At 47.3% G+C, this 25,906-nt stretch overlaps 1 protein-coding gene across 1 annotated transcript in view; it reads left to right on the forward strand.

Moving 5' to 3' along the window:
- The window catches only part of Tcerg1l (transcription elongation regulator 1 like), a 184,150-nt gene that overhangs the window by 112,820 nt on the left and 45,424 nt on the right, over positions 1-25,906 (forward strand). The window contains exons 5-7 of the mRNA XM_057779012.1: positions 2,538-2,635; positions 5,891-5,979; positions 19,135-19,289. Of these exons, the coding sequence (XP_057634995.1) occupies positions 2,538-2,635; positions 5,891-5,979; positions 19,135-19,289 (342 nt within the window). The remainder of the gene's footprint in view (positions 1-2,537; positions 2,636-5,890; positions 5,980-19,134; positions 19,290-25,906) is intronic.

The following is a 25,906-nucleotide window of genomic DNA, read 5'->3' on the forward strand; positions in this document are numbered from 1 at the left end:
ATCTATCTATCTATCTATCTATCTATCTATCTTGTGTGTGTGTGTGTGTGTGTGTGTGTGTAGTGTTCTCTGTTTATAGTATTCTGGGCTTGTAGAGGTTAACTTTTGAGCCATCTCAAAGACAAAAACTCTAGACATTTTGATGTGCTCAGCAGCAAGTCTTGGCATCATAGGTGAGGAAATTCTCCCATTTCCTTAAATTTAGTTTCTTGACTTAGATTGATTATCCAGCTAAAGAGAAAGCTGATAGCTCCTCCCAAGGTGAACCTGTCTGCCTCTCCCCCTTCTCCCTCTTCTCCTCCCTTCTTTCCTCCCTTCCTCTCTTCCCTTTTTTGTCAATACTTGGGATCCAACCCCAGGCCTCACACATCCTGGGCAGTATTTCTTCTCCTGAGTTACACTCTACTCTCTTCCTGGCCAATCTTGAAAGGATTGGGTAGATGGTTTGGCCAGGCCCTAGGGATGTGTCTTGTTTGTGGTTGTGGCTGATTGCGCTGGAGCCCTGTGGCTAGCATGTCTGGCTTCTGTGTGAAAGGAACGGTGTGCGTTGAAGCTCCGCCCTGCAATACAGTGACAGGAGGAAGCCATGACGACACTAGGGTCGCATGCTTGTCACTCTTGCCTACATCATGAGCTAATAATAATGGCTGCTTCTTCAGATGTAAGCACCAGCCCTCTGTCCTCTGGGGACAGTGTCAGCCAGGACTTCTGCAGAGTGACAGTGGTGGACAAGGACCCTCATACATGACATCTCCTAGGTGTTCATGCCCACTCCCATATGGAGAAAAGGGGCCAGAGATGGAACATTCATGTTCCTGCCTGGTTCAGATGATGTGTCTATACTCCACGGCTACTCTGTCCGTGGTCAGAACTTCCCAGCCGCTCTGTCTATGAAGTACAACTGCTAACTGAACATGAATCAGTGAGCATCTTCCTCCTCACAGCTCAGGAACAGGCTGCGCTGCAGCTGCCTGCTTAACTCTGCAGACACAGCCTGTAGGGTACAGAGCCACAGCGAGCATGATGATAACCTCAAGCCCAGTGTGGAAATCAGATCTGCATGGCCACATCCACTAACCTACACCGAAAGGGTTACAGAATTGGAGTGTGGATATAGCGAGCATGGTGTTGGCAGTACACAAGATATTCGCAGTGGTAGATGGCAGGTGGGAAGGTGCCAAGGTGATTCCCCTGCTCGGCCCTGCCTGCCCCATCCTCCAGGCTCAGATGTTTCCCCAGAGGAAGCCACTGGTCACCATTTTTGTATGTTTATATTTGCACTTGTGCGCACATATGTGAATATATTTATGTGGCTGCACACACACACATGGGAAGCTATTTCTGCCTTCTCCTATGTGGCCATGCCAGTAGAGGTTGATGTCAGATGGATCCCCCCTGAGAAGCAGAAGTGTCTCAGTGTCATGTCTCGCAAACAAGGAGAAGCCTGCTCCTGCTCCTCTAGTAGTTTTTCTTCTGCTGGGCTGATGTGTGGTCGGATCGTTTGGTTTCCCTTTCTATGTTAAAACAGACATCAGTGTAATATCTTTTACTGAAAGAATTTGCTATGGTTTCTGAGTCATTGAATAGATATAGTTTGGAAAAGAAACTTTAAACTTCAACTTGGCTTTCATTTGCGACTTAACAGATTGTGTCTTTTTCTCTATGCCTTTGCTCATGCAATTATGGTTCAATCATCATGCACTCCAACCCATGGAAAACCCCTTACCCATTTGGTGTGATGGATGAGGGATAGCTGGAGGTATGGCCAGCTTGGAGTCCTCTCCACATCCATCAGGGATGCTCCATGGTGTGCACGACGGCCATCAGCTGGTTATTAGAGGCTGATTCTGTGTCACACAATGTTCCTTGTCCTTTCTGGGCAAGGCCTGGGTCCTATCCCAACCCAAGTAGTCTGGCCACACAGCATTACCAAAGGTGATTTAGACCATGCTGAGCACTGGCCCATATGGTGTTTGATGTCACCAAGGAAGTTCCTGAATGTCCGGGCGGGAATGGGATGCACAGGGAAACCTGTAGCATCCAGATTTGCCTATGGGCCATCTGGGCTGAGCCACGGCAGTGGCTAGCCATTTGCTGGTACTATTCTTACCCCCTCCCACCATGTGCTGACTCACCAGCAGGACTGTTCCAGCCCTGGATGATTTTGTTGGGCACACTTTCCATGTACTCATTCTTCCTGGGATTGTTCATCTAAAAGATCGTGGGGGGACAGACTGGGACCAGTCAGCCTCTTCAGGAAAAGGCCAAAAAGAGGGCTGCAGGGAGTCACAGACACAGATGTTGTAGGTTGTCCCTGGCTGGGTCAGGAAGGGGCCCAGGTGAGAGACCCATCCCTCTGAGTCTCGGTGTCAGGGCAAAACTGTTAGGCTATAGCTGGAAGGCCAAGATGGCAGGGTCTGCCTGTAGACTGGCACTCAGTTTGGATTTCCAAAGCCACATTTTATCTTCGCTTAATTTTTCAAATCATGACTGACACGACAAATGGAATACTAATGACCTTTGTTTTGGTCCCACAGATAAAAAAAGCAAAGAGCTCAGCCACGCACCCCGTCCTCCTGCGCTGATGCTACGTGCCCCAGAGAGGAAAAGCCTGGCGGGAGACAAAGAAGACAAGGTGCGTGTCAACCCTTGAACTTTTCTAGAGACACAACCCACAGGTGGAAGATGTGGGGCTGGAACACCTCACACGTGTTTCTCATAGGCATTTATGAAATGACTTTGCCAGTCTGCCCTGCGCCACAGCTCAAACTAGGCTGGCAACTTCATTTCCCAAGGGAGAGCAAGCCCCAAGCAAGGTCAGGCAGCGAACCCTGACCTAGTGGAGCTCGTGAATGGGGTTCTGTGGAGTTCATACTGCATCTGTTTTCATAACAAAGAGAAGACACGTGAGGAGCAGGCTTCTGCCGACATGCCATTCAAAGTTAGGTTTTACTGTTAGAGACATCCCAAGGCAGGGCTATTTTTCTTTAAAATTGAAATTTTAGGCCGTATTCTTCCCACAGTTGTCAAATGGCTACACATTCCTGCTTCTGGATAAGCTAGGATTTCTCTATGACACTATACTTGAGATAATGAATTACAGGATGCGTGCCCTCAGTAGGCTCTCCTGGAGCCTCTGTATCTCAGAGCCTTTCAACACGTTCTCCTCTTTCCTCTTCTCAAGCTTTCCTACCTCGAGCCCACTGGGAGTGCTCTGTCCTCCCTGGCCCATGCTCCCCAGGGAGCCTCACCCCAGGACACAATCACCCTGACGCTCACCCTCCTCTTTGTACTCACCCTTCTTACCAGTGTTGGACGGCGAACACCAGTCGCAAGTGTGTGTTGGTGCAGACTCGAACATGCTCTGGTTTTCCAGAAGAGATCAGCACATCTACGCCAGAATTACATATTAATTACACAGCTAGCCTCGCTGGTGCCATCCATAAATACTGGCTTTATTACTGGGTTCTGCCAGTCTGATTCACTTTTATTACTTCCTCGTCAAGCAGGAGTTTTACACCGTGATTAGCCGTTTTTATCACCAACAGGAAATCATAACCAGCATGCGCCTCATGAAGAAGATCCTGGTAATTAGCAGGAGAGGATCCTAGCGTTGCCGGATTTAGAAGTTGGTCCCATCACAAATTACACTCTACCACATTTACTTGAATAATTTGGTACTCAGAGACTCCATGTTGAGTTCTATTTGTTCAATTAACTTCTCAGTGAAAATCCCCTCCAGTTTTTCTAATTGGATTAGTAATATAAACCCTGGTATTAATATATATGTATATATTATATATATATATACACATACATATATATAGGAAGACAAGTGTTTCTTAATACTCTCTGTTACGCTAATTATTTTCCTGACCTTATTTATTTTCTCACAGTAAACAAAGATATTTTCTATTTCCAGAAAGTTCTTTAAAGAATTCTACAAAACTTTGTTCTTATACTTATGAGTGTATAAATTAGAAACCATTAATTAAAGGCAGATATCAGCCACAAAGAGCAGACACTAGGAGAGACCCAGGAAAGACATGGGATGCACAGCCCACGTGTATCATGGGTCCAATGCTTCAGTCACCTTCTTAGATTTACCTTCACACCAGAACAGGGCAGGTGCTTTTGTGGCCAACTCAGGTTTGTTGTCCTTCCCTGTAGAGAGGGACTGGCTGGTCCTTTGTATAACACAGTCAACATGAAGCAGCTTTGTTGTATTATTAAGGATTTTACCAAAGAGCTACACTCGGCAGATTTACCTCTTCAGAATTCTCTCTCTTTTTAAAAAAAGAATTTTAAAGAATTTAAATGATGTGTAGCTGTGTGGTAATATGGGCACATGATTGTGGGTGCTGGAGGGGGCCAGAAGAGGAGGTTGGATGCCCTGGAGCTGGAGTTACAGGTAGCTGTGAGCTGCCCACAGTGAGCACTGGGAGCCAAGGTCAGGTCTTCTGTGAAAAAAGTGTGTACTCTGAACCCGAGAAAAGTGTGTATTCTGAACCCCTGGGCTGTTGCTCCAGGTCCAGATTTAACCTGCTTTGGCCAGTGGTTCTAAACCTGTGAGTCATGATCCCTTGGGGCGGGTCACATATCAGAAATCCTGCATTCTAGAATGTCAAGTTGCTATTCAGTCATGGAACCCTCAGCTGAAAACAGGCTGTCATTGAAAACAACCTACTTGCCCTTTGATCTCACCTGCGCCATCTTTGTTGTGGTCTGAAGCCATGCAAACTGCAGGGCATGGTGAGGTGGGGTGGGGAGGGGGACAAAGGTCTAGAATGGTCCTTATCCCTAGAATTTATGCTTTCTGAATTCTTTTCTTTCCTAGAACCTAGAATTGCTTTCTTTCAAAGAGCCTCCTCTCTTGATGTTGCTTTTTCATGGTGGGAATTAGGCTTCAGCCCATTGTTGAACCAAGAATTCATGACTGTCTTAAGTAGGACAGCTAGGAATGACAGCCCGAGTCTCGGCTTTGGGTCCCTACTGGACTTGGGATTGTCCAGAGTTTTTCATTTCAAACGAGATTTGCCTCCCCTGCCCCAGTGCCATCTGAAATGAACACAGAGAAGGGTCCATTTGCTGCTGCTTTGGACTGGAGAGAATAAATCTTCATTTTCTTCCAGGACAAAAAAAAACTGACACTTCCCAAACCCAGCTGAGCCTCAGAATCACATGTACCTTGAAAAATGACCCTTTGAGTGCTGTCTGAGCAAAGCGATTCAAAAAGGTGGAGAATACCCTCACCTCCAGATCAGCCAAACCTGTCTAGGACTCTGTTCTTAAGGATGGCAGCTTGAGCTAAGTGTGGTGATTGACAAGAGATTGAGACAAGAGGATCACTGCAAGTTTGAGTCCATCCTAGGCTATATAATGAGTTCCAGGCCAGTCTAGGATAGAGTAGGCTTATCACTTCCTCTGCCATAAGAGAGAGACCCAGATGTTAGGCCTGCCTGTGTCTAGGATACCTTGCAGCATAGAGGTTCTCTGTCATCGTACATAAGGATTTCATGGCACAGTGACTCCAGCCTATGAGCCTGGATATGAACTCAGTGACATTTTTCTATGCCTGGCCCCTACCTATCTGTAGCATTATCATGACTCCTCTTTGTCTCTGGATCTGAGAGCCGACAAATGGTGACCTTAGAAGCTGCCTCTGGTGGGTTGCTCTACACATATATGTAATGTAGTCCATTGTCATTTCAAGCCTTTTTGTGACTGTCCAAACTGAGAGTCCCCTTTCTGTGATGTTTTACTCAGTAGTCATTGCTGGGAACAGACAGCTGAGCCTGCTGGGCACTTGGTTACTTTCCTCTTTGTTACTGGAACTGAGAGAATGTTCAGAATTAAAACAATCATCTCTCCCCTTGTCTTTCATTCAAAGGAGCCCCCACCCATCCTGGTAAGAGGGGAGGAGACTGCAGCAAAAGGCAATAGACCTGTGGCCTCCACGCCTGTGCCTGGATCCCCCTGGTAAGATACCTCTAAAGCCAAGAGCTATTAAACACAGTTCCATGTCCCAGAGTCCGCTTAATGTCATTGGAGAGAAAGTGCATGCATACATCCTCCTTAGGTGTGTTATGCTTAATAAAACAAAATCTCCACCCGAGGGCAGGAATAATTCTCCATGCTGTCACATCTGTAGCAAGGAAAATGGCGCGTAAGTGATGAGTTTCTCTGTCCTGATGTATTTGTATGAATTAGAACAGCATTGCTGTTGCCCATAGATCAGCGGCTCGAGGTAAATGTAGTCTGCCATGAGCTGCTAAGGAGTCTCTACCCTCTCCTGAAGGAGGCGCATTGGGAAGAAACTGTTCTTTAATTAGCTGTGTCTCGCTCTCTCCGACTGCCCTGAGAGGATTCCTGATCTCTGAGTATGCCTTACTCCAAAGCACCTTCCACGAGGGAGCCACAGTCTTTGGTTTTTAAAAGTGCCCTTTTCTAATGGAGTAATTTGGAATCAGGATAAAAAGGTTATTATAGTAAAAATTAGTTTTAAAACCTGACAATCAGAGAGCAATATACAGCTGGGAGGAAATGCTAAGTCCGACTAAGAGAAATAGCGATGATGGCATTAGGGTAACGTGTCCTCCAGGAACAACAATGAGGGTATTGGAGAAATGTGCTCTTTGGGGGCTGCAGTGGGGGTTTGGGGGCAATGCGCCCTCTGGGAGCTGCAATAAAACCATCAGGGCACAACATTCTCTAAGCACAGCAATGGCTTGTGTCATGCTCTCAGGGCCTCACATCTACTGTTTGCTGGGCGTATTGAATCTTGTAGCCATGTGCTGGCTATCCACCCTACTTTGAGAAAGGGGATCTTTTCTCTCTTTGTAGGGTGGTGTCCCTATTGCAGCATTAGTGACCTCCTGCTCCACACCTTTGGCTCCGTCTCTGGGAGGGACTGGGTGCTGCTTCCTCAAGCCCATGGGCCCCAGGACTCTCAGAGTTTATTGTCAATTCTTACTCCAGATACTAGATTACAAGTTGACATCAGACCCCTGGGCTAAAGGCTCAGTCCCAGGAGACTATTTCATAAAGATGCGAGTCAGCAGGCAGCCTCAGCAGGCTACCCACACTCTGTCTAGCTGACTGCAAACCCAGGGCCTCCCATGCCTCCCCTTGATTTTGGTGATAATTCTCTGGAGTGACTCACAGGACTCAGGAAAGTGCTCGACTGTGATTAGCCATGATTGCAGTTTTATTATAAAGGATATGACTCAGGAGCTGCGAGATGGGAGAGACACACAAGGCCCTGGGGTGGGACAGGGCCTAATGCCTCTATGCCCTTTTTGGGCATTTGGCAACTGAACATATTTGTAATACCAGGAAGATGCCCAGATTACTCTTCTATTTTGATGGCAGTATCCCTATGGAGACTTATTTAGATAGTCAAATGGTTGAACCCAGCCCTACCTCCCTGGGAAGTCGCGGTGAAGTTGTAGACTCTTACAGTGGGATATCCTGATTTATGGAGACAAGTCCCCATCCTGAACATACTAAAAAGAACTCAAGTGTGGTCAGGGGGGCAAAGGATGCTCTTAGCACTCATCAGGACTCAGGAATCTCAGCAGTTCTGTGCCAGAACCTGGGGCTGAGGCGTTCTGTGTAGAAACATCCATTGATCATACCTCATGCCACGGCATCCATGGAGCTGCCCTCAGAAGATGTCACCTCTAGATGTGACCTTGAACACTAGAGCCTTCTAACTGAACCCTGTGGCTTGCCTTCTTCTGATATAATAATGCAATGAGGGATGGGAAATGGGCCAGGTTGATGGTCATCAAGGCTCATGGGTTATAGCTTTCCCACTCACTGTGTGAGCATCCTCAGCCTCTGAATTGTCAAGTCAGAATGCAAGCCTTCCTGCTTTGGGTAGCGGGACTCCCTACATGACCATGATATAAATGAGCCCCATCCTTACTACAGCAAGTGTTTGGGCTTCACAAAATAGGGTAGGGGTTGTCCCCATTGGAATAGAATATTCTCTCCCAGGGAAAGTACCACATGAGACAATTGTAGGGCTTCTTAGAGTGGAGCCACCAAATTCAGGATTCTTCTAGAAGGTGGGATGAACAAGGGTGTGGTGTCAGTGGGGAGGAGGCCCTTCATCTGGTTAGCTGCGGTGCATAGGAGCAGGGCTGTGAGACTGAGCTGCAGCTGGGGGGGGTTCAGGCCTAAAAGGAGGGACAGAGCCATAGAGGTTGCACTGGATATACAAAATCCCTGATGCCCTGCTGTCCTAGGCTGATAGAGGGCGGCTTCTGGCCCTCTCCTCTCTGATGGACAAGCTGATAGTAGCAGGGGCTCTGCAGCAAAGTCCATCAGGGCAGAGTACAGGATACCACACTGTAGGAGAAGCCCAAAATACCTATACATGGATAAAGAGGCTCCATCCCATGGACCAATCAGAATTAGGCCTCATCACAGGGACCTGTACAGTATTCCAGAGGGTGAGGAGGGCGGTGCTCTCTCCCTTACATCCTTTGCTTTATGTGTCCCTAACTTCAGCTCTGCTTAAGCTAGAGAACCTTGCCTTATAAAGTGGCCCTTTAGCTAAGGATGGGCATGCTGGAAGATTGCACCAGACCTGAGAGGGGATTCTTCCTTACTCTGAGAAGAAGAGGAACCTAGCCACTCTATTGAGAATAGCAGCTTCCAGTTATCACTTCTGCTGCTAGTGTGGCTGAGAGGGATTTTGTAGGCACCTAGAATGACATCCTCTTTAATTCTGGCATCACATGTATGAAGTCTTAGGGACCAGACTCCTGACTACAGAGTCTGCTCAGGGATGGTGCTACTCCACCTGGGAAGCCATGGCCTCTCTTTCCCAGGAAGAGAGTTCCCCCACATGTGGAGCTGTGTGCATCCACTCCAGGGACAGAATGCCTCCTTATGGAGAGCCTTGACAATTATCTCTGTTATCTCAAGTCATTGCTGCCTTCACACTCTCAGGGTTCACCAGTGTCCCGTTGTCCCTGGTCAGCCAGGTACTCTGGAAACCCCCAGAGGTGCAGGAGCCATAATGCATCTTCTTTACCTGTCATTGTTCACATCTATCATTCGCAACAGTGGTACAGTGGTACCCTCTCCTCAGAAAGTAGTGGCCACCTTGAACTAGCTCCATTCAAGTCAGAGTGCAGAAGCTCCTTGGTGGGCATAGGCAGGATCAGGACAAGGGCAGCATGGAAGGTGGTGGTACCCCATCATCAGCTTCTGTGGATGTGGATGCGCATCATTGCCTAAACCCAGGGAGCTCTGGGATCTCTGTCTCCGCAGTGGGAGGCCTAGATCTCAGTCACCCAGAGAGCATTTCCTGATGGTACGCTCATCGGCTATGGGCAGGCCATAGTTTACTGTGACACACACACACCCCTCTCTCACACACACAGTACACCGGCCTTTCCTTCACTGCTCTGAGATGCAGACATTTCTGTGACCCATAGAAAAGCAGGACAAAGGACAAGGACATGCACCCAGTGTCAGAGCACAACATCCCCTGTAGCAATTGCATGTACGAATGGGGCAGTGGAATCTCTGGGGCTCACACTACATTAGGCCAGGGTTCTCTAGTCATTGCAGGGAACAAGACATCAGGTAGGGTGTCAGGTGACATGACACATAGCAGAGTGACAGAGACATTCCAGAGGCCCCCAGAGCAAGTCTGCTTACATCTAACCAGTCACCCAAGTATTCTTCCTGTGTCCAAGAGACTCTTGTTCATCTTGATCCTATGATGGACCATCTCCTGCCTGGTAGGTTGATGGCCAGTTAATCACAGGCCTTGACCAGCAGGGTCAGTGAGAAGATATTAGTGGCCAACATGGTTCAGATCCTGGAAGGAGACTCATTGTCAGAAAAACAGGAACTTCAGAAAAAAGTCCCATGTTCTGAAGAATCCATGATGGGGAAATTTCCATAGAGGCAGAGGTGACGTGGATGCAGGAGGCATCACCCTGAACCCCAGAACTGCCTGGAAGGTGGGAACCAAAGCAAACAGGAAGCAGAATGCTGGTGTTCCATTCTGTCTGCACACTTTAGCAAACTGAGCTGAGAAACATAATGCTTGATAGTGCTTCCAATACTAATAAAACATCAAGGCTCATGCACGCAGGTGTGCAGGATTCTTGAGCAAAGACTGAAGGTCTTTCATGTTTGCATCGTGTTTCTTGTTTGCAACCATCCTGTGCAAAACACCCAAGGAACTGGTCAGATTAAAGACACAGCTTTAAAAGTGTGAGAAGACCCGTCCCACAGGGTCACTCTCTGCTGAAGAGCTAAGTAAGTCAAAAGTGAGCCAGAGCATCCCAGGGCCTGCATGTTGGATACCCTCCTATAGTCTAATTACCAAGAGATGGCCAGACAGATGGTCTCCTCAGACCCATTAGCGTAACCCTAGAAACACAAAGTCAGTCCCTGAGTAAGAGTGGATCCAGGGTTCTGCCCATTTTCCTCTCATGGTGGGTGCCAGTTTAACCATTAAAGGTGTCTCCTGGCTCCAGAATAATGTCTTCAGCCAACTCTCCATTTCGGAAGGGCACAGAGCTCAGTGCTGCTAGGTAGTTCGGAGGAACCTGGAATCCAGACCCAGCCTTTCCGGGGCCAAGGAGGGAAGTATGTGCATTCATTTCCACCTACAGGGAGGCTAAGCGTTTACCGCTGGCACTGTAGAGGGAACGAACCTATGAACCTTTCTCCTGCTTAACATGGAAATGATTTTCTTGCAGTTATTGATGACACGGGGACATTTAAAAGGTAATGGCTAAACAAAGTGTAAAATCCATGAGGCCTTAGCTCAAAGGGCAATAAATGTCAACATCAATGATTAATTAGCATCTGAGTGTCATTTTAGAGATTATGGGTTGATAGATAATTAGCTGTTTCCATGAAAGTGAAAGGCGCATGCTGAACATTTCACGCCATTTCACTTTTCTAAGAAAGTCCAGGTTGGTGTAGTTCAAGTTTTATCTGTGACTTATCAACAAGTTCTTGGTGAAGTGATGTGGGAAGAGACGGAAGTGGGCTGCCAAGGAGTCAAGGAACCCAGTACCGTCACAAGCACCACCTCCTACTAAGGACTATTCTCTCAGCCTTAGTTCAGAGACAGTTCAGGTGCTGAGTACTCGCCCAAGGAGCATGGCGTGTTGCCAGCCTGGTGCCTCTCGTCCCACTGAAAGGCCAGTGTAGGGCTGTCTACATTGGGTTAGAGATGTGTTTGGGGAGAACCCCTACAAGTGTGGCTCTTAGAGTTCTTAACCATCCTAAGCATATTTTCTTTGTCCCTGGTTTCATGTGAATAAAATAAAAATAAAAGCATGGCTTTTATTTTGATTTCATTGGATAGTTTAAGAATATTGTAACTATCAATTAATTGCATAGAACTTTTTTTTTTAAATCTTTATTTATTATGTATGAAACATTCTGCTTGCATGTATTCCTGCACGCCAGAAGAGGGCACCAGATCTCATTTCAGATGGTTGTGAGCCACCATGTGGTTCCTGGGAATTGAACTCAGGACCTCTGGAAGAGCAGCCAGTGCTCTTAACCGCTGAGCCATCTCTCCAGCCACATTTTTTTTTTTTTTTTTTTTTTTGGTTTTTCAAGACAGGGTTTCTCTGTAGTTTTGGAGCCTGTCCTGGAACTAGCTCTTGTAGACCAGGCTGATCTCAAACTCCCAGAGATCTGCCTGCCTCTGCCTCCCAAGTGCTGGGATTAAAGGCGTGTGCCACCACCGCCCGGCCTAGAACTTTTTTTTTAAGAAAAATAAAATCTCTGGATATATATGTCAGTTTTGCATTTGTTTGACTTTAAAGTGGTCTGGATGAAAGTGTGTTCTGGGAAGTTGGCAGAAGTGCTTCAGAGAGAAAGCACCAGTTCCCCAGGCGTGACACATATGCGTGTCGGAGAAAGAGAGGCGATTAGGAATCACAGTTATTAAGGGAGAAGCGGGCTGGGCCACATCAGTGCAGTGTCAATTTTTCATGTGACATGTGATCACGCTCGCTCAGCTGAGAGCAAACATCACTCTTCTTTGAGTACATACAGCTGAAGGGAAACCAAATGTCACTTTGTCCCCTTTGCATAATTGAGCCTTTTATTATGTCAGAGAAGGGACAGGTAAGGTGTTACTGCTGGGGAGGGAGCTGAGTGCTGAATTAAATGTCAAAGTGCTTAGTTATGGCAGATGGAGGAGGAGACAGGAGGAAGCCACCACTTAGACCCAGGGTTAAGTGGCCTCTGGAGGTGGCCTCCTCGGTGGGTGGAGGGAGGAGTGTGCCGGCTCCCAGCTCCACGTGGTTTTATCTATCTCCATGAGAAATACTAGAGTCCTGGATCAGTGCCAGGCCTGTAGGATCCCCTGTGGCACCTCATCTGTGATTTCGATTCTCTTAGACTGAGTAAGGGGGTCAAAGGTCAGAATAGCTATTAAAAAAAGATTAAGCCCCTGTAGTTTGTGAAAAGCGGGGACCCTGGTAGAGAAAGGTGAAGGCGCATGGTTTTATGCCCTCCAAGAAAGATTCTTTAGGCAGGTCTGGACCCCTGCCCTGTTGGTCTACCTGGTTCCTTGGAGACAGACGGGGCCATGTGTAGGGCGGGAGGGCCTCTGCCCACGCTCTGAAAGACTGGATGCAGAGTGTCCCAAAGCTAACCGCCGGTGTGCTGCTGCTAATTGGCACAGAATGAGGAAATCTGAGTAAACGAAACAGCTAAAGATGGAGAGCCGGAACACGTCAAGGGCATGCAAAGAAGCAACAAGGACAAGGTCTGGGTATGCAACGTAGGTTGTCACACCTTGAGGAACCATTCCTGTGGCCTCGCTGGGTGCCGCAGTGGGAAGGCATGTGAGCGGCAGGCAGGCCTTTGTCAACCTTCCATAGCCCTCTCACCTACCCACTCTTACCTCAGAAAGTGAGAGGTGGGGAAACCAGCACATGAAAGGTGCTGAGGAGCTGGGCCTCAATTCCACACTCTACCTTCCAGATCCCTGAGAAACATGCCTCGGGCAAGCGTCACTCTTAGACCAAGCTGAATATGGGGAATGTGACAGTCATGTTATAAAGCTATAAACGTGCTCAAGCACAGTGCTGGTGACAGTCCTAAGTCAGCTGCTCTCTATCCCTGTCCTGAGTGTCAGATACAATGCCCCCGCTCCCTGTGAACTTGCTCTGAAGTAAATGGGGTGAAGAGAGGTGTGGTCAAGGTGCTTGGGTTGGAAAGCGTGTTCTTCTCACCTCCTTGATTCGATTCCACAAGCCTCACGGTCCTCTTCTTTCCCTGCAACTGGGCCACAGAGGACCCACAGCCCTATCCAGGTCAGTGCCCTGTAGAGATGGGACCCCGAAGGGAGAGCAGCAAAGGGGACAGCAAATGGACAGTTTGTCCACTGATAAACCAGATCCAGTGAGTTTTGAGCTTCATCCAGAAGACTTGGGCAGAACATGGAGGGCAGAGTGCACAGAGCAAGAAGCCCCAAGTATGTTTGTCTAGGGTTCATGGAGGCGGCAGGCCAGACTCGATCTCCCACTGCAGTGGACTGAGCAGCAGTGACTCTCCCACACCTTAGGACTTGCTGTTCAGAGGACAATTTTTATTACTAAAACCCCTTTTCTAGAACAAAACCCCAGATCTCCACACAAGGGGCTTCTCAGTGTGGGGATCCTGTATCAGACTTAAATAACTTCAGTGCGCTAATTATGTCCTCCGGGATCTAGGGACATTTTGTAAGAAGAGAGATATGGCTGCCATCCAGGAATTATGTGGCATGATTGGAGAAGGGAAGCTATCCGTGTACTTAAAATGGGCATAAAATGAAACATAAAATTAATTTTGCATGTCATAGCCAGCTCCGTCTAGTTGAAACCAACTGGAACAAGTGGATGGGCAGATTTCCTCCTGGGAACCACATCTATTTACCTGTCATTGGCCCTGCAGTTCAATTCCCCATGCTTCCTCCGGGCAGAGGAACTGGTTCTTTGCAGCCTGGATATAAATGTGTACTGTGTTAATTGTCACTCCTCCCCCTAGACGCTAATGCTCCATTAGGTCTCTAATTAGCTCCATCTCTCCCTGGCTTTATAAGTTTGGTGGTGGAAAGATGGAAAACAGGCGACGTTTTCTCCCCCTTGAGGCACCGCAGAGTGCCAGCTCTTCTTGGGGCGGGACGCGCTGGTGTGGCTTTGTACTTGAGCGCCACACGCTGAAGCCACTGCCTCCCACAGAACTCAGAAGGTGCAACAGCATTTCATCTTTGTGAAAAGGAGGCCTGGGATAAGGTGGCCAAATCGATGTAAATCTTGAGGTGTGAAGCCTGTTTCTTTAGTGGACAAGAGTGCTTGGGAGGTAGAGAGAAGACACCTGAGAACCCGGAGATACTGACCTGGGTCTCACAGCAGAAAACTTTGAGATTTGTGTCCTCAAGGGTCCTTGCATCTTTCACTTCAGGGAAAGGAACACAACTGCCAAAGGCAATGAATCCAGCTCCCTTGTATTGCTCTGGCCTGTGGTAAGATTCAGGTGACCCCTTCCGGAGGTCACTGTAACCTACACAGCCCTGCCTTCTCTCCCTATACTGGAGACCCTGTGGCCAGCAGCCCTTATACCTTTTCAGCCTCAGGTCTAGGATGCCTTCAGTAGGGTAGGGACTCCTAACCCTCTACCGCATAACTTCCTGGACCATCTACATAGATCCACCTGCCTCGATGTATCTATCTACCCCCAGCATGGAAGCTGCTCGTCCAAGTTTCCACCTTTCCCACATGGATTGATCTGCTTTGAGTCAAGTTTCCAGGTGATGGGAAATCTCCAGGTAGCAGCCCAGGATCCACAGCTGATAGCCTGTCATGATTAAACTCCAGCACTCTGGGGCAGGAGTTCCGCTCGTCTCAACCAAAGCAGAGGACTGTTTCGCTCATCTGGCTTCAGCTTCTCTTTTTCTCCAGTCCTCTCACGCCCAAGTCCCTTCTCTGACCACAGTCTTACCAGAACTCAATTTGTCACCTCAGCCTTCTGGACAGCTAGGGTTTCCACAGACCACCTGTAGCAAACCATCTGTTCCACATTAGGAGAAACCGCTGGAGCCCTGTGCGGGACTGGAATTAGCGGAGGCTGCTGCATGTGTGCCCCCCTCCCTGCCTTGATTTCTGTCCCTAAGGGTTGACCTGCAACTGTGCTTCCCCTCCTTCCTGGGTCCTCTGCCCCTGTTCCCAAGTCCTGTTCCCCAGTAAATCTCATTCAAATACCTTTCCGTTTGTGGTATTAATTAAGCATGCCAATACCTCCCCGGATGAGCAGATGGTATTTGGCTGGGTTCTTTTCACTGAGGGTTTCTCCTCCTTACTTCAATGGCAGGCCTTGCTGGGAGAGCCTGGGCCTTGGACTTGAACACTGTACAGAAGGTAATGGGAAAGTAAGGGCCACTGTTGTCACCTCAGCTGCCACCACCAAACTCCCTGGAAGCATAGCCCTACCCCAGCATGGGGTTCATCTTGCAGGGGTGGGGGGGACTCCCAAGACACAGTGCATGGGACACAGGTGTAACTGCTGCATGTTACCGGAAGCTCCTCCAGGGAAGAAGAGACCAGCATTCAGAGGACGGGAGTATCTGTGGAGTCTAACTGTGTCCTGGACCGTGCATGTACTGTCTCCCTTTTTAAAATTTATTTTATATGTAGACCACAGTTCCCCTGCCCTCCTTTCCTATTACTCCTTCCACATCTCTCCCCCAGCCCACCCTCCTTTCACTTCTCTGAAAGTTTAAGGTCTCCCATGGGGAGTCAGCATTAAACCGAGGCAGGACCAAAGCCCTCCCCACTGCATCAAGGATGAGCAAGGCATCCCACTACAGGGAATGAACTCCAAAAAGCCATGCACCAAAGACTGATCCTGGTTCCACTCTCAGGGGCCCCTCAAACAGACCCAGCTACACAACTGTTGCCTGCAGGTAGGGGGCCTAGTTCTGTTCTTACACTGTCCTCGTTTAACCATCTTCAGACAACGAAGGGTTTCAAAAAGCCAAACTAGAGCAGCCAGACTCATGGGCATCCCCACCCAAGGCCACAACAGTGACCTCGATCAGAGTCCTGGCACCAAGTTATTTAAGTAAGAGCTAGAAGTTAGACATGAGGCTGGGAAGACAAGTTCTCTTCTAGAAGGGAATAGCTTAAAGAGTGGGACCATGGTAGGACACAGTGGTAGGTCCACGGGTCCATCAGAGTGTCTCAAAGACAGAGGAGGCAAGCTCACACTAACGGCAGATCTCCAAGGCTGTTTTCCAGCCCAGAGTCCCCTATCTTCAGAGTCAGTTGTTCAGCTCTGGGTAGCAAGACTAAAGTATGATGCCAGATCCTAGGTGCCTATGGGACCCTGGGGTACAATGACCTGCTGAGAGGATGGTGCCCCTCTGACTGTCTGCAGAGGCAGAGCTAAAGGAACAGACCCTGTTCTCCTGGAGACAAATCAAACAGTTCAAGTCTAAAGGAAACAGACAAGAATGCAGAGAACTCAGGATGCTCCAAGAATTTTACTCTTGGGCCAAGTCCATTCAAGCTTCAAGAAGAAAAGATAATCCAAGTAAGACTTGTGAATGGCTCGACAGCCTCTGGGAGTTTCAATTCAGCCTGCTTCTGCAGACACAGCAAGCCGCCGGAAGCCTGGTTACAGCTGGGGAAGTGTCTAGGTTGGATATTGCTTCCCTCACTCACTCGTCATCGAGGATCTCAACAGTGACCTAGTCTACTGTCTTCCAGTCCCCAAAGGGCACAGCCCTGTGGGACCTAGCAGGGACTAAGAAGCAGCTTGGTGTGTGGCCAGTTGCTCAGTCCCTAGGGGAAGCCCTAACTAGGAGGAAGGATTATAGCTCCCATTAGGAGTTCATGCCTCTGCTGGCCACCCTGTCTGCGAAGCCCACTAAGGAGCTACACTGTGTATGACCCATAGTACGTGCAATTGTCTTTCACTTTGCACTAAATGCCCCAGTTTCTGTACTGCACAGCAGACAGCCTCTCTCTAAGCCCTTGTGAGGAGGTCAGTGAACCTAGCTCATTGAGCCTGCATTGAGCCTGCAGTAGGCCAAGGCAGTATGCAGGCAAGACCTTGGGAATAGGACACAGTGCTCCTTCTCCATGCTTCCATTCCCCCTAAAAAGGTGGACACTCAGAATAAAAGAACCTCCACTGTCTTTTCCTAATTACAGTGATGATCAGGTGAGGCCTTCTTGTTTTCCCTGAAAGGGCAAGAGCAAGCCCAAAGGTGGAGGACAGGAGGACAAGAGAACTAGTCACAGTGTTCCTCCCAGTATCACGACCAAGCCATGGAAGCCAAAGCTTCTGGACACATAGCTAATGACTTTGGGTGCTACTTAATGGGTGCTGACACAACCTGATGGACCCCTAGCGTGAAGCACCATCAGTTGGTCTACAAAGACCAACTTCTAAAGGTTGTGGAGTTCAGTCACCAGCTAGTGCTGGAGAAAGTGGCCCCTTTGATACCTTCATTACTGGAGAGACATGAACTATGGATAAAGGCATTCCTGGACAGCCACACAAGGGTCACCAAAGAGTCAGTCTCCAAACTTCTCTGTCCTGGATCCAGGCTAGAGATGCCTCAGAGAAGCAGAGTCTAGACTAGAACATCATGGAAACAAAAGCAGTTAGCATGCCTGGAGGGGCAGGTCTCAGATCTAACTATGTCCTTGTATATTCCAACTTTAGGCGATTTCTAGGCTTATGGCTTTTCCTTCACCTTCAAGGCCAGTAACACGGTACCTCCCCATTACTGTCCACATGTGAGAATGTGTGTGTGTGAATGCACATGTATGTACATGTGAGTACATGCACATGTGCTTGTGTGTGTTCTCTAATTTCATCCACAGTCTCCTGCTTCCTCACAAGGAATCTATGAAGGCATTTCGGACCATTCTGTGACTTGGGACATCTCCCCATCTCAAGATCTTTTTCTAAGTCCTTCTGTCATGTGAGGCAACCTATTTGTAGGTTCTGGGATCTGAATGTGGATAATTTGAAGACTGTCAGTCTGTCTGCCCCACCGTGAAACCTGGTCTGGTTAAGAAATCTGGTGGGCCACCTCAGGTCATTAGGGTCTTATTCCATTCAGCTGCTAGCACATGGGACCCAGCCCTGGGCCCTCAGCACAGCTCACGGAACAAAGCTAACTGGCCTTCACATGGAGCAGCCGCTCTTATGCAAACACTCCTGTCTAGCCTTCTAGGGTGATGTGTGAATAAGGTATTGAAGGCCCAGCAGTGTCTCACTGACCCTCTGGGTGTCCAGGGGTCCTCTCTTGGACAGTATTATACACACACACACACACACACACACACACACACACCCTGCCCTACCCTCTCTGTGGGACAGAGAATCATGGGGAAGAACTAGAGGCTACTATGGGAAGCTGAGGCCAGGGAGGGCTGCCTTGTCTAAGGTAAGTTTTAAGGGATAGGAAACGGGCCTTGGTCAGGCTTGCTCTTATAGCTTCCTAAGAACAGGAGGCATAGACCAGAGCCAGTGGTCAACCTTGGAGAAGGGCTCTCTTCTTCTGTGTCTATTTCTCATTCTCTCAAAGTGAGAGAACAATACACCAAACAAGATACCATTTCTTCCTTTATTTTAGGAGTCCATATATGAAAGTATGAGGCTGTCATGAACATGAGTGTGGTGAGCAGAAAGGGCTCAGTTGCTAGGCCAAACAGTCCATTTATCGTTACTTTGATGGATATACAGAACGGAATGGGAAAGGCAGTGAAATAGTCACCTGGAGCAGGGGACATAGGCGCCCAGGCCTGAGAGAAAATATCACCAAGCTGAGTCAGGCAGTGTTCTGCACTGGGGCGGGTGTGGCTTTCTGTGGTCGCGGAAAGGGTCTTGACCTCTCTGACCCTGGAATCCTTGCTGGTGACAGAATGGAAATAAGGCCTATTAACCAAATGAGGGTGTGAGAAGGAGCACAGAGTGTCCCCAGGGAAGGGCTCTGCTGTTATTTTTGATGCCTACAGGAATGGCTTCATGACCTCTAGAGTTCAGTCCCGAAGGGCGTTCTGAGAGAGGGGTGTGGGCATCCGCTCCTCACCAGGTGTCTCTGAAAGTGACTGAGGCGAGTTTTCAACTTTTACAGGTGTGTGGTCTGGACAGGGGATGACCGGGTTTTCTTCTTCAACCCGACCATGCAGCTGTCAGTCTGGGAGAAGCCCATGGACCTGAAGAACCGTGGGGACCTCAAGAGGATCATCGAGGACCCACCCCACAAACGCAAGTTGGAGGCCTCAGCAAGTAATTAACAGGGGATGGGGTGACCCTGTGGAAGGGCTGTGCTCTGTCTGGGGGCAGGAGCAGGCATTGCTGCTGCTCATGGTTACGCTGGGGGGCAGTTATAACAGAGTCGTGTTGAGGACCGAAGACTCACATATTAAGTTTTCCCGGCACTTCCCACTGAAAACTTGACCCTTTCAAGTGCTGGGCTCAGGCTTCTCCTTGCATCCCATGAGGTCATCCGTGCAGGGTCAGTGGCCTTTGGCTTTCATTTCGTTCACCTGCTGATGGGCACTGGAGAGCAGATGTGGGCAAATGAGAGTGTGTTTCCTTCAACACCGTGGATCATGATCATTCTAGCCCCTGGACCACAGAGGTCATGGCTATATATTAATGGAAGCCACAGATGGGGGTGGGGCAAGGGGCCTTCTATCCCATAGAAGGGCCTGCTAGGTGAGGAGTTGGCTACTTCTGACCGACGAGCCTATGAATCCTATCTCACCAAGAGTGGGAGAAGAGCATCCAGCATCCTGTGAGAGGCTCCTTGTCAGGGAAGCAGATGTATTTTTGTGAGTAGTGCATGCATGGGAAAGCCCTACTCCTCAAGCACACAGATTGACATAGCATCCTTCAAGAGGTGTGCTGGGGACTGAATATGTGTCACACACGCTGGACAGGAGTTCTGATCGCTGAACTGTACCCCTGGCTTCTTTTTACTTGTTATTTGAAAACAGGGCCTCATTAAGTTGCCTGGGCTGTCCTTGAACACTGTAGCCCTCAAAGGCTTTGCATTTTTAATTCCTCTGCCTCAGTTGTCCAAGTGGTGGGGATTACAGGCCCACACCAGGCTAGCCTCACCTTCCATGCTGAGAGTGGTTATACATTCTGAAAAGGCAGAGTGGTGGGCATTGAATCTTGACATTTTAAAGGAAGTTGTTGTTTAATTTTAGAAGGTATTTTAAGGGCTTGATGTGATTTTTTTTCACATTACCTACAGCTGAACAAGAGGACATCAGCTTGTTAAGTCAGCGCCAGTTAGAAGGCTGCAAATTAAATCCCTCTTAGCTCTTCACGGTACTACAGAGAACTAGGTGCTCTCAGAAAGCCGAACTTAGTCCTGAATGAATGAGACAGAACAATGCAGCATTTCTATCTCACTTAAGCAGAATATTCTCCTGAGAGTTTTCCCAGCTGATGATGAGAAAACAGCTGATGATGACGTCATAGGTGTATATTTCACTGGGGGGAAAAAAAGAAAAATAAATGTTAAAATGTCCCTGTGTTCAGAGACAATGAAACTGGACTTTTGACTGTGTTTTCCCCTTTTGATGAAGTGATATCTTAATTAGAGGGGCATTTTCATCACCAGAGAGGCTTTCTTTCCAAGCCCTGCAGATCAGTTGCTTCTGGCTCTCAGACAAGAGAAGGTGCACAGGTCAGAAAGAGCAGGAGGATTTCATGTCTTCCGAGAAACAGTTGGCAAGGTTTTCCCTGGCAATGACTTCATTTGCTCCATGGATGGTGATGATGCTATTCACACCTTTTAAAAGATGTGACTTCCAGAAACTTGTGTGTGCTCTTTTGATTTTGCCCCAAGGACTAACAGGAACGAGGAAGAAATGAGGTTATTAAGAGTTGAGTGCATGGTTCTCTCCTGTTGTTTGGACCAAATCATGCCAGATCTGAAGAGACAGGGAGGTGTCTCTAAAACCTCTACAGGGTCATCTGGGAAGGGGAAAATGGCCTCAGTCACCTAAGTCAAGTAGGTCAGTGCTCCATTTTATCCCACTAACAGGGATCGCATTTTCTAGGGACAAATGCAGAGTCGTGTGTCAAGTCTAATGGACACACCCAGGAATGTCTGAGTAGCTTAACTTGACATCACAACCTGGGGACAGCACAGCCTTGAGGTGGATAGATAGATAGATAGATAGATAGATAGATGATAGATAGGTAGATAGATAGATAGATAGATAGATAGGTAGATAGATAGATAGATGATAGGTAGATAGATAGATAGATAGATAGATAGATAGATAGATAGATAGGAGGAGGGGCAATTTTGAAATGTGTGACCACAAGGACATTTTTACCTTTAAGAGAAGATGAGACAGTGGGCATTTTTCCACACAATTCTAAAGGACATGCAAATTGCAAATGGCCTCCATTTGCAATTTCTAGTTGCCAGGTAGACTTGTACTTTGAGACCAGAACTTCTAACTCCACGAGACCTGGCAAGCATCTAGAGAAGAAGGTGTTTCTGGAGAATTAATTAAGGAATGAGGGAGGAACTGGTGTCTCCAGCCAACATCAGCCTTGTGGCACCTTCCCTGGCTGCTGGTTCTTCAGGGATGATGTGGCCTTGTTGGTGTGACAGGCTCCAGGAAGATGGCTCTCAGTGGCATTTGGTTTATATTTTCTTCAGCTGGGATCCAGTCTGGATTGGAGTATACTGATAGATGCTTCTTTCTATTCTAAACAGAACAATTTAGCACTCTGGTTGATCTGTCCATCCCCACTGGTTTCCAAGAAGCAAATAAAATGAACTTTGTACAATGTCAGCCACATTAACTGACATCAGGCTTTGTGTGTGTGTGTGTGTGTGTGTGTGTGTGTGTGTAGAGAGAGAGAATGTGTGAACGTGTGGATGTGAGTCCATGTGGACATGAGAGTATGTGTGTGTGTGAGAAGAGAGAAGAGAGTATGAGTTTGGTGTGTAAGTATGGAAATGTTTATGTGTGTGAACATGTTTGAGTACGTGAGAGACAAAGAGAATAGGTAATATACAAGAAAGAATATGCATGTGTGTGAGTGTATATGAATGTGTGTAAATGTGCATGAACCTATGCAGGTTCATATGTATGTATATGTATATACATATATCTATGTGTATATGTATATGAATGTTTGTGTGTATATGGGTATACATGTTTATGTGTATGTGAGTGTATATATATATATTAATATATAGGCATGCGTACATATAATTATACGTGTATGTATTTGTGTGTTTGAGAATGTTTGTGTATGAATGTGTGTATGTTTAGGTGAGTATGTGTTTGTGTGTATGTGAATATATATGGGTATACATGTGTATATATGTGAATATGCATGTACATGCATTTATGTGAATATATTTGTATATCAATATGTATGTGTAAATGTGAGTATGCACATATTTATGTGTTTACATGCATGTCCATATGAGAGTGCATGTGTGTATTCTGTTTATATGAATATGTGTATATGTGTTTATGTATGTATGGGTATGCACTTGTGTGTGTGTGTGTGTGTGTGTGTGAATGCACGTGTGTGCCTGTGTGTATCTGTGTGTGCAGTGTGACATTCATGATGTTACCCAGGGATGTATGAGCTCTCAGGATCAGTCAGCTTACTAAGTATAACTCAAGTACTTATCCTTGGGCATTCAGCAGGGAAGGAGGGAATCCGCCTTTTCATTCTCTTGGCCTTGCTAAGGGATTTTAGAGAAGATCCAAATTACCATCTAATTACCTTGTAATGTATCCAGATGTTTTATGACTCTGCAGTTTTGCTATTGAACTAAAGTGAAATGAGAAGCAGAGGCCTCACCCATCGCTACACTCTAGGATTGTACAAGCTCCTCCCATCAGAGGCAGTCACATTTGTCTCTCCATCAGACTGTTCATGGTCATCAAGCCTAGGAGGTGCAGTTCTTTCTGTGCTAATCAGCAGCAGCAATGTCCATTCTTACTGTGAAAGGGTAGGAATCTCTCTGTCACCTGGCCAGTGCACTGGCAGCATTATGTCCTTACATCCCACCTGCCATGATCACAGAATTCATCCTGTTCCTGCCCTGGGAGGTCCTTTCATTGGATGGTCTAATAGAGTAAAACATTAAATTCAGAGCGTATTAAATACCTGGCTGTTGAGCGCCTCCTCTGAGGTAGAGGAGAACAGGAAGTCAGATAGTGATCACTCCATTCTTCCTGCTGTTTTATCTCCTCCCAGTGACTGAAGAGAACAGGAGGCCCGGGTCAGGACAGAAGCAGCAGGCATTCTCTTGGCAGGGGATGGAGAGAAATGTTTAACAAGAAACTCCCATACTTGGTTCCAGAAATTCTCACAGTCCTATAGGATGGCACCACAGGATTTGGGCATGAATTACTAATAAAATAAACTGCCAAAAATTGTCTTACAATGAAACAAAAGACCAGATTTCAGTACCAGAGTGCAGAAGTCCAATGTGCATATCCTGAGTGCTAGCGAGGCATGTCCTCTCCAAGGCTCTGGGGAGTATCTGCTTCCTCCTCCTTTCTAACATATATTAACTCATATATTAACACACACACACACTCACATACACATAAACATGTATACCCATATACACACAAACATTTATATTACATATTCACATATATCCATCAGTGGCCTTCTGATTTTCTTGATCCATTTCTCCTTCCTGCATCTTCAAAACAACTGGGAGGCATCTCTGGTCTTCTTAACATTTCTTTCTTTTTTTTTAAGATTTTTTTTTTATTTATTATGTATACAGTGTTCTGCCTGCATGTATCCTGTAGGCCAGAAGAGGGTATAAGATCTTATTACAGATGGTTGTGAGCCACCATGTGGTTGCTGGGAATTGAACTCATGACCTCTGGAAGGGCAATCAGTGCTCTTAACCTCTGAGCCATTCTCCAGTTCCTGACATCTTCTTTAGGCACTTTTCATTATCCAGGGCATAGTATAGGACAATCTCCATCGCTAGGTAAACTATATAGAAACTCTGAGTCTCCTCTCGGAGTGACCTAACACATTTCCAGGCTTTCAGTGAGGTTGGTGACATTGTTGGGAGGCATCTCTGCTTTCCATGATCTATGTCCCTACTTTACAGAGGAAGGGGTGCAGAACAGGTATCTTGCTGAGTTCATGGGTCTATCAGATGTGGGATCAGGAATTGAAGGTTGGTGGGTCTGACCTGAGGCTGAAGAAGAGCTGTCTGGTCAGGTCTCACAGGAGAAATCGGGTACAGGTAGCCTTGGCTAACAATCCCTTGTTCCCTTCTGGGCAATAGAGACAAACAAGAGCTCACTCAGCTTCAATTGCTGTGCAAATATTTTAGTCATTTATATTCAGGATAAATGTGGATTCACAGTGGCATGCATTTCACTAAGTAGGATATAAAATCATCCTGAGGGTAAACACAGCTGCGGCTGGTGAAGGGGCCTCTTCCCAGGCATTGTGTGGCCGAGACAGTGTGTACTGGGTCTCTGCATCACAAAGGGACCAGGTGGCCACTGAAAGGCAAATGCTGGAACCCTCCCAAAAGTGTAAGGGCGCACTTCATTAGCTCAAGAAGAATTGGGTTAAATGTGGGAGGTTCTGGCTAGGGACTCCACCTGCTCAGCTCTGTGTGAGGGACTGAAGTTTATTTACAGTGGAGTTGAGTTCTGTATGCTACGTCTTTTGTATCAGCCAGGACTCTGACTGATGTTTGCACCGTGAAGGCAACAGGAGTCTTGTTTTCTGAGGTCCCTTCCAATGGCTAAATTGGTCAATCTCTGTATGTGACACTAGATAAGAAGGGGGAGGAAGCCATGTTCTCTTGGGAAAGTCCCACATGGACTTTAGGAAGAAGCGGAAGACAGAATGCAGGTAGAGTTTAATGTGGGTCTTCAGCTGGGAAAGGAACAAATAAAGTCAAGAAAAGCTGACACTGGGGGGGGGGTCTTAGGATGTTGTCATAATACCCTTATTCATGGCTGCGTTTGGCCTGCATTCATCAGGCAAGGCTAGTGGGCAGTTCAGGACTGAGCCATGTTAGTTAGCCCCCATTCCATAATAGAAGAAAGAATCGGTGTAACTCTGTGTCTCCAAGCCCCTGCCTGTTACATGGAACCACACAACCTTAATCTATCTGGCTTCCCAGAACCAAACTTTCACCCACTTCTCACCAAACAAAAGAAAAAAAAGGGGAAAAGAAGGGGGAGGGAGGAGGGGAAGGGAAGGAAGAGGGAATAGTTCTCTAAACCAATCAGTTGTTTTTTGTTTTTTTAAATTGAGGTTAATCAAGCCCAGGCTTGACACTTGGCATTGCCTCCAATAGTAAGCACATGCAGATCAGAAAGCCATGCGCCTTCTAAAGGTGTGGAAACCAAGCACAGTGAGCATCCAGGCCAGTGGCCTTGATCTCCCTTGAGATAGGACTGATGACACTGGATGTCACATATGGGGTACAAGCATAAGGAATATTGCAGGCCCTGAGGCAAGAGGAGCCGACCAATTTAGGGACCTAACCACCCATTTCTGGGCTAAGAAGAAGAAGGCTGGAAAGGACACTGTGGCATTAGAGCATAGGATATGAACAGTGCACTTATTGTCACCTTTGACAGTGAACTTGGAGATGTGCCTTCCACGATCTTTCCCACAATGCCATGCTTCCTTCTTGAATATCAGCAAGGAACTCAGGTCAACCAAACAAAACATCCCATAGAATCCTCTCCTGAATGGGCAGCCTCTAGGGTAACATCAGCTCCCACATAGGCCATGCTCTTTCTTAGCATGAGCTTCTTTGTCATTGCATTGGTCCCTTAATTCAAATGTGCCCTAGGAGCACAGAGAAGACAGTACTAGCACCTGTGGGCATCTGGCTTGATCTG

This window comes from Chionomys nivalis, chromosome 8 (assembly GCF_950005125.1).
Source record: "Chionomys nivalis chromosome 8, mChiNiv1.1, whole genome shotgun sequence".
NCBI lineage: Eukaryota > Metazoa > Chordata > Mammalia > Rodentia > Cricetidae > Chionomys > Chionomys nivalis.